We start from the raw sequence: 9672 nt of genomic DNA on the forward strand, positions 1-9672 counted from the left end.
TCTTGAATGATAAAATTCAATTTGGTTTGTCTCCATTTGGGGGACAAAGACTAAAGGGTGTCCCTCTTTTTAATGTCCAGAACTCACTTATTGCTTGGCTTTTTAGAATCATCTATAGACCATTTGCTTACTGTTTTTTTGCCGGTGCGGCGATGCCTAACTTGGCACTCTTCCTTTTTTTGGTCACTTAATTAACTTAATTAGGAAGAATTTTGGACTTGAGATTACCTTTTTGGTTTTATGTTTTAAATCAACTAGGTCCATGAATCTACTTCTCATGAAATAAAAAAAAAAAAAAGATCTCTCGCATAAATAGTGTTGGTTATGTGATACATAGCATACAACTTCTCTAATAGTTGTGTACATGGTTCATCACCAAGATTTCTATTATCTTTTCACTCATTCACACTCCCAACCTCCATTATTCAATTCCTGATGTAGCTCCATTTCAGGTCTCTCTCTCTCTCGTTTTAAGATAGGAATTCTCTAATTGAAAAGCAAACACAAATTAAAAATAGGAAAAGTATGCATCAAACTTCAAACTTAGTCCGAAATAAAAACTACTTTAGTTGATATCATTGGCCTTCTTATTCCTTACTTAGCATAATTTGCACAATGGAAAGATTTCAGTCAAGGGATCTGATATCAATCATTTGAAGTTGGTCTCTCTTTATTCATTCCCACTCATTTTGAAAAAATCAGCACTGCTAGCTCCGTTGGTAGTCTGATGGGTACTTTCGGATGGGAACAACTTGTTGTAGGCCGCTGTTAAAGCCACATTTGTGGTGCTAAAACCACCATCAAGAACGAGATTCATTCCACTCACATATTTAGAATCATCACTTGCCAAATATAGCACTGCTTTTGCCACCTCCTCTTCATCTAATAATGCTCCTTTCAGATTCCCTCCTTCTGCAAACCATTTGTCTGCCATTTGTCTGTCTGCTATTCCCAGCGCATTCAATACAAGTGGTGTGCTAATGTAATGAGGAGAAACACAATTAACTTTTATTCCATACTTCCCTAATTCGACTCCAATGTTCTTGGAAAGTCCCGAAACTGCACCTTTTGATGCAGAATATGCGTGCGGGACTAGACCATAGACCACAGTCGCAACACTTGCTGTGAATATAATGGAACCTTTTTTAGCCGGAATCATCACTCTAGCAGCATGTTTAGCGCAAAAGAAGGCGCCAACAATGTTTACATCGAACACAGTCTTAATTATGTCGTAATCGACTTCTAAGATGCTGGAAATTGGCTTACCTCCTATACCAGCATTACTGAACATAATGTCGAGCTTACCAAATTTCGCAATTGTTGCATCTACAACATTTTGAACGTCTGATTCAACAGCAACATTGCAGTGGACAAAGGTTGCGTGTTCTGTGCCAATTTCTTGTGCTAAGGAAGTTCCGAGGTTGTCCTGAATGTCTGCAATTGTAACCTTTGCACCATGTTGAACAAATAGCCTAGCTGTGGCTGCTCCTATGCCGCTAGCTCCACCAGTTATGAGTGCTACTTTACCTTCTAGCCTGTCAAATACGAGTAGGATAGTTTACTACCATTTTATTTCTAAGGAGAAGAAGAAAAAAGATGATTACTACAAAACTAAATTAAACGAAAACCTTTTGGCTATTGGTGATGGAAGAGAATAGCTGGCCATTTTCGTCAAGCTTTTGAGAGCTCTGTCTTCTTCATATACAAAAGGGTTTAATTAGCTAGAGGGTTTATTTATAAGAGAGTTTAGACGTTGAATAGAGTTTTTACCGACAGGCCGACACTCGGATAGTTACACACCGCAAGAAAAAAAAGAAGAAGAAGAAGATATTTTGAGTCTTGTAATGTTTAAAAATAAAGTCTAAAAAGAGAAAAGCAAAAGCGAATTAAAAAAAAGTTGGTTCTTGTAATGTTCTCTCCTAGCTTTAACTTTCATAAGATGGATTCGAGTTGCATTTAATATCTTCTGAGCAAAAATTTTCAGGCAGAGAACCTAACAATCTATGCACTGGATTAATGAATTGAGCATTTTTTAGTTTATCTTTTATTAACGTGAAACTAAAATGTTTTAATTTGTCAAAAATAGAAAGTAGCTGAAACTTGGCTGATATCTGTATTATCTCTTATTGTCAAATTCTTTGACTTTTCAAGTCTAATTTTTTCTCACCTGGCAGCAAGGCGGATGTAAGATTTATGTTTAATTGGTTCATCGTTCCACTGAATTTTTCAACATTCATAAGAACGGTTTAATTGGTGCTAATATTTTAGAGTAAAAAAGAAAAGTAAATTGTTAACAAATTTGTTTGTTTTTGTTTTCTTCTTACGCTCGGAGGTAAAAACCCACATACTTCCATAAACTCTTGAACGAAGGGGATGGGATATGAGCATTGTGCTAGGTGAGCTGGAGCATTCCGAGAATCGTCGAAATTTTGGGTATTGTAGGCGTATCAAGACTGAGGAGGTTGTGGAGCCTATGCGTAAGATGAGCAGGGGTAGAGCGACCGGGCCAAACGAAATTTTGGTAGAGTTTTGGAAGTACGCAAACATGGTAGGCATAGAGTGGCTATTAGGTTGTTTAATGTTATTTCTAGGACAAAAAATGCCCGAAAATGGAGGTGGTATACGATGATTTCGTTGTACAAGAACAAGAGCGATATCCAAAACTGCAACAACTATAGGGTTATTAAGCTGCTAAGTCATACCATAAAAGTTTGCGATCGGGTGGTAGAAGCGAGGGTAAGGCGAAGTGTGTCCATTTCCGAGAACCAATTCGGATTTATGCCGGGGCGTTCAACTATGAAAACTAACACTTCATTAGGAGATTGGTGGAGTAATATAGAGAGTGGAAGAGGTACCTGCATATGGTGTTCATCGATCTTGAAAAAATATATGATAAAGTCCTGAGGGAGCTAGATCTGGAGATGTTTGGAGGCTAGAGGTATTCTGGTAGCTTACGTTAGGATGACCGAGGACATGTATGATGGAGCTAATACCCAAGTAAGGATGTGGGTGGGGACTCGGAACACTTCCCACTTAAGATGGGTTTACATTAGGGATCAAATCTCAAACTCTTTTTATTTCCTTGGCGATGAATGCTTTGACGCGACATATCCAAGGAAAGGTGCCATGGTGCATGTTATTCGCTGATAATATAATATTGATTGACAAGAGGTGAGTTGGGGTTAACGCGAGGCTGGAGGTTTGGAGACAGACCCTAGAATCGAAAAATTTAAAGTTTAGCAGGAACAAGATGGAATACTTGGAGTGCAAGTTCAGTGAAGTAACTTATAAAGCGAATGTGGATATGAGGCTTGAGTACCTTGAGTCAATAATCCAAGATAATGAGGAGATTAACGATGATGTCACACATCGTATTGGAGTGAGGTAGATTTAATGGAGGTTAGCATCTCGTGTGTTATGTGACAAGAATGTACCGCTTAGACTTAAAGGTATGTTTTATAGAGTGGTGGTTAGACCGACTATGTAGTATGGGGCAGAGTGTTGGCATGTCAAGAAATTTCACGTCTAGAATGAAAGTGGTAGCAATGAGAATGTTGAGATGGATGTGTGGGTGTACCAGAGAGAGATAAAATTATGAATGAAGATATTAGGAACGAGGTCGGAGTGGTCCCCGTGGAAGACAAGATGTGAAAAGTGAGGTTAAGATGGTTCGAGCAAGTGAAAATAAGGGACACAACTGCTCCAGTAAGAAGATGCGAGATGTTGGTCGTGGTAGGTATGAGGAAAGGTAGAGACAAGCCAAAGTAGGGCTGTGCATGGATCGGATCGGACCGGATTTAGCACATTTCAGATTTGGATTTCGGATTTCGGATTTCGGATTCAAGAAAATGCAATCTGAATCCGATCCGAATTAACTTCGGATTGGATCGAATTTTAAAGTTTGGAGGATCGGATTTTCAAATTTCGGTTCGGATTATTATACCTCAAAGTTGCAAGCTCATATGTATATTTTCTTTGTAAAAGAGGCAATAAAGTAAGAAAATTTATGTTTCTGCAATTATAAGAGTACTATGGTGCCAATATAGCTAAATGCATCAATTGTAAAGGTAAGAAAAATATAAAGGAAGTACTAACTATCCGAAATTAAAATTTAGTATTTATACATGCCCTAAAAATTTTGGATTTCGGATCGGATCTTATTAAAATTATACCAATCCAAATCCGAAATTTTAATAAACACAATCCGAAATCCGAAATTCAACGGATTGGTTCGGATTTCAGATATCCGATCCAAATGAATAACCCTAGGCCAAAGAAGTCGGGGGGGGGGGGGGGGGAGGCGATTAGGCAGGACATGGCGTAACTCCAGCTAACCAAGGACATGATCTTTGATTGGAGGGTGTGGAGGCTGAGGATTAAGGATGAAGGTTAGTAGGTTACCGATCGTTTGTCTTTTTCTTATCGGTAATATTCGTATTGCTTTTGCATTCCTTTAGGCTTTATTTTTTTTTTAACTAAAGGTTGTTCTGTTTCTTACTTCTATATACATTATTATCTCTTTTGTTTCGGTTTATTTAATATTGTATTGTTGGTACTGTTTGCTGCTATTGCTGTTTCCTCATATTCTTTGTATCGACGGTCTATCGAAATTAATCTCTCCACCTTCACAAAAGTAGGGGTAAAGTCTGCGTACATCCTATCCTCCCCAGACCTTATTTGTGGGATTCTCACTGGATTAGCTATTGTTGTTGTTATTTCTTGGAGGTAAAAGACGGGTGTATTGATATCTTCAGATTGTCTATTAAGATAACGGTCTTAATAAGCATTTGGTTAGTACTCCGTCCGTCCACTTTTACTTGTCCATAATGGATTTTGCACTCCCTTTAAAATATATTGTTTTACTATAACATATATAATAATGATAATATTTTAAAAAGTCTTGGGAAATGATTAGAAAAATGAATAATCATTGATAAGGATAAAGTATATTTTTAATAGTGAATAAGTAAAAGTGAACGATTGAAAATACTATTTAAAGATATCGATAAGAGCGCCTCACACAACAAGTGTGGATTTATTAAGGTCGAAGGAGTGATAAAGACAAAAATTAGGATTTATTATATTTTAGACTGATATAAATAACAATAATGAATTTACAACTAAGGAGTTGGGGATAGATGAAATGGATCATATATATAAGGCCTAAATTTCAATTTGAAAGACAGCAGTGATAGATATTCATCCTCTACGACATCTGTAATAATTTTTTTTCCTACAGATTGAAACACAATCTTTGGAATATCTCTGCCTGTAAACAATAATAGGTTGCTACTTGCTAGAAAACAAAAACTTGGCTTTATTCTCACATATAATTGCAAATAGAAAACATTATCTGTATGGACCTTGAAATTGATTGAATGATATAGTCAGCAGTTATACTTTTCGTGTTCTATCGTTTTCAACCAGACAAATGAAAAATGAAATTAATGAAACAAACCAGTTATTGCTACCCATGCCACGTGAAAAATGCAAAAAGGTAAGTTGATAGATGACGAGCACAAACACACCTTTAAATTATGCTCGCTAAGCAAAGATAGTATAGATATTGTATCCACAGTGATTGGATTTAAACAGTATTCTCGTAATTTCTAGCTTGATTGCTACCAAAGAAGATCAACAGTTGAGATTTATATGATTAATAATTAAAATTAACTAAGAATCTAAGCTATTGACTAGTGACTATCGAGACAAGGAATAAGCAAATAACGTTATCAGTGGGAGACTAATGACGATCGAGTTCGGTTTTCAGATGATTTGGGATCAATTTGGAAGAAGAATTCTTGTTCTAGAACCTTACGAGATAAGAGTTGACCGGAGTTTGACTTTTATGTAGACGACTCCAAAATGGAGTTTTGAGGATTCCAATAGCTTCATATGGTTGTTTCGGGTTTAGACGTATGTCCGGATTTGGATTTGGAGTCCCGTAGGTCAATATGATGCATTTTGAAAAAAATAAAAAATCGAAGGTTTGGAAGGTTGAGAAGTTTGACCGGGAGTTGACTTGTTAATATTGGATTCAAGTTTTGATTCCAAGAGTTGGATTAGCTCCGTTATGTCATTTGGGACTTGCATGCAAAATTTGACATTATCCCGGGTTTATTTGATATGATTCGACACGAGTTGTAAAAGTCGAAAGTTCATAAGTTATTAAGTTCGATTCGAGGTGAGATTCGTAGTTTCGACGTTATTTGATGTGATTTGGCCTCGAGTAGGTCCGTGTTATGTTACGGGACTTGTTGGGATATTCAGACGGGGTCCCGAGTTTCTCGAATGAGTTTCGGACGAGGTTTAGATCGTTTGGATCATTTTTTATTAAGGCTGGTTGGAAGAGTTCTGGTGTGTCCGCATCTACGGAGGGCTAGTCGCAGATGCGGCACTTTGATCACAGAAGTGAAGCATGCTGGATGTGGGAAGCCTGCAGAAGCGGAGTTCTGGGCGCATTTGCACGTCCGCAAGAGCAACACTTTGGTCACAGAAGCGGATGGCAGTGCAGAAGCATGTTATTTGTTCGCACCTGCGTTTGCGGAGAAGCAAAGCTTTTTATGCAGGTGCAAAGGGCGGCCTCCAGTGATTCTCCACAGAAGGGGAATTTTTGTGGACAAAAGCGATGCCGCAAAAGCGGCTAATGTGTCGCAGGTGCGAACATGGCTGGGGAGAAGCATATATTTCAGGGGTTTGAGGATTTATTCATTTTGGAGTTGTAGACCTCGGCTTTGGGCGACTTTTTGTGGGTTTTTCAAGAAATTCGTTGGGGTAAATGTTCTTTACCCGAATCTTATTATATTTCATGATTCCATTGTATTTTCATCATTTAATTAGTGAATTAAGTTGGAAATTTGGGGAAAAATTGTGAAAACTTCTTAAACTAAATTTTGGAGATTTGAAAGGCGATTTGAGGTCGGGTTTAAGTAATTCTTGTATGGTTAGACTCGTTATCAAATGGGTGTTCAGATTTTGTGATTTTGGTCGGGTTCCGAGACGTGAGCCTGAGGTTGACTTTTTGAGTTGACTTTTCATTTCTCTTTCAAGATCGAAACTTTACTATTCGGAATTGTTCCCTATGATTTTTATTTATGAGGTTAAGTTATTTTGGCTAGATTTGAGCCGTCAAGAGGTTTTCTCACACAAGAAAGTCATTTTAGAGTATCGATCTAGCTTCTTTGAGGTAAGTCTCTTGCCTAACTTTTTGTGGGGGAACTACCCCTTAGGATTTGAGTCATTTGTGCTAATCGTGTCATGTGAAGGCCGCGTACGCGAGATGACGAGTGTGTACTCAGGCTTATTTGTTGGAATTTGATCGTTTAGGGCTCTTAGGTTCTTATGTTCATTGGATATGAAGTTGTTTTATCATGTTAAATGCTCCATTTACTAAATTCACCCTTATGCGTCTTAGTTGGAATATATTGATTCATGTTCTACCTTTGTGTCCAATTAAATTAAACTCTTATGTGCCTTAATTGAAGTTGTTGCGTCTTTTATTTCCATGTTGTCTTTTCCATAATTGTTTAACCTTAATTGAAGTCATGTTGTCTTTTCTGTAATTTCTTAACCTTAATTGAAGTTATCGTCTTCCTTTTCGTAATTGTTTAATCTTAATTAAAGTTTTTTTACCCCTTTCATTGTCGACTTATCTTTATTTGGAATCATTGATTCATGTTCTCTCTTTTATCGTCGAGTTGTACTTATGTGAAACTATTATTGCACGTTATCTCTCCCCTTGTTGATCTATTCTTGTTGAGACCATTATTCCCTGTGGTGTCTTTCTTTGTGAGCTCGTTCTTCCGTTTCTTTGTGTTCTGAAGTTCTTTTGCTGATTTACTTGCCATACTCTCGTGTTATTGTTGTTGTTGCTGTTGTACTCAGTGTTGTTGAGCCAAGGTCTATGCATGGTTGTGGTATTGAAATTGTTTGGAGGAAAAGTTGTGGCATATGGGCACATGTGGTGAAAGACCTTATATTGTGTTGTTATGTTTTTTGCACTCGTGATATTGTTGAGAGGATAGTCGAGGTGTTCACACGTGAGTTGTCCGTGCTATGGTTGTTATTGATATTTGCACATGCGGCGTGATAAGGCGGGCTATATATGTTGGTTTGCGCATGTGGCGAGACAGGGTGAGAATATTATTATGCATGTGTGGCAAGACAAGGGGTACATTTACTTTATTATTGCACATGCGGTGAGACTATGTGGGCTATGTCGGGGAATGATATGTGATAACTTGTGATAGCATGGGGCATTGCTATTGTTGATATTTGTGTAGTGGTATACCTACCTTGTGTGAGTTATACATTGTACATTTTGTGGTGATTGTTTCTTATGTGCCATTCATTGTCTCTACTCTTACTTGTTGACTTGAATTGTGATAGAACACTTGCACAAGCATACACGTAATTAATCACCCATATTGGTTTATGAACATGAATCTTGATGTTATTGACCATTTACAAGTACTCTCGTTTACGTGCCTTCTATGTGAGGGTTGTTCTATTGGCACGTGAGTTGTTCGTGTGGTCATGAGTCATTATTATTGTTGGCACATGAGTTGTCCATGCAGATATTAGATATTGTCACTCTCTTGGCACGTGAGTTGTCCATGCGATTAGGAATTGTAATGGGGCACAAGATGCCAAGTGATTAGGGTTCATGAATTGAGACCCTTGGATTGTGACTATGAGGTGAAGTACCTCGGGAAAAATCCTTGAACAAATCCTGTGTGAAAGCGGTTGCTCTTATTGAATCGTTACTTTTTCCCTCTACTTGGTTTCACCGGACTTAAACTGTGTTCAGCTTACCCTATGGTATTATTACCTGTTGGTACTGTTGCTAATCGTTATTCCTAGTATTTTATTGTGAGTATTGCTTTGTTACCTTTACCTTGCTTAACTTTATGTTGATTTTGTTTTCCTGTTAGATTCACACTCATACTTGTACAGGTATTTAGTCTAGTAGATGTCTTGACTGTCCCTCGTCACTACTCCACCGAGGTATGTCTTGATACTTACTGGGTACCACTGTGGTGTACTCATGCTATGCATTCTTCACATTTTTTGTGCAAATCCAGGCACCTCGGAGTTTGTTGATCATTAGCTAGTTGACCGGGTATTGTTGTGGAGACTCAAGGTATACATGCTGTCGCATTCGCATGCCTCAGAGTCACCTTTTGAAACTTAACCTTGTACTTTTTATTTCTATTGCGGACAGTTGTACTTAGAGATTTTTCTAGTAAACTCAAGAGAGCTTATGACTTGTACTACCGGCTTTGGGATTGTTCGCTTTGTAAAGAAAATTTTTGTTTCATATTTAGTAGTTTTTGGTTGAGTTACCATTATTTCAGTATATGTTAGGCTTACCTAGTCCCTAAGACTAGGTGCAATCACGACATCTTACGGATGGAAATTGAGGTCGTGACACTTCTTTACTTCTTTGCCTTTTGTGAAAGACAAAGTGTTCCTCATTGGTTGTGAAAAGTCTCTTTCTTCTCTTTATATTGAATTGCTCTTTGTTGGGCTTGTAAAGAGCATGTAAAAGATCTATATGTCTCTGCCTGAGGGATTTGTGATCCAAGGAATGGAGAATAAATTATGCAAATTGAGAAAGTCTCAGTATGGCCTAAACCAGACACCTAAGCAATGGTATGAAAAGTTTAATAG

General features: G+C 37.7%; 1 protein-coding gene across 1 annotated transcript; it reads right to left on the reverse strand.

Annotated features, from left to right (window-relative positions):
* On the reverse strand, window positions 284–1782 carry LOC109235500 (secoisolariciresinol dehydrogenase-like). The gene is made up of 2 exons (XM_019401635.1): window positions 1629–1782; window positions 284–1535 (listed from the first exon to the last, which is right to left on the reverse strand). Exons 1-2 carry the CDS (start codon window positions 1664–1666, stop codon window positions 671–673), a joined length of 903 nt encoding a protein of 300 aa, XP_019257180.1. The 5' UTR covers window positions 1667–1782; the 3' UTR covers window positions 284–670.

The sequence above is a fragment of the Nicotiana attenuata genome, chromosome 12 (assembly GCF_001879085.1).
Source record: "Nicotiana attenuata strain UT chromosome 12, NIATTr2, whole genome shotgun sequence".
Classification (NCBI taxonomy): Eukaryota; Viridiplantae; Streptophyta; class Magnoliopsida; order Solanales; family Solanaceae; genus Nicotiana; species Nicotiana attenuata.

Excerpts from the sequence above, each read along its gene's own strand:
- LOC109235500 (XM_019401635.1), bottom strand. The coding sequence starts at position 1,666 with ATGGCCAGCTATTCTCTTCCATCACCAATAGCCAAAAG. Across the intron at positions 1,536-1,628 it reads CCATCACCAATAGCCAAAAG|GCTAGAAGGTAAAGTAGCAC; the intron begins GTTTTCGTTTAA and ends CGTATTTGACAG.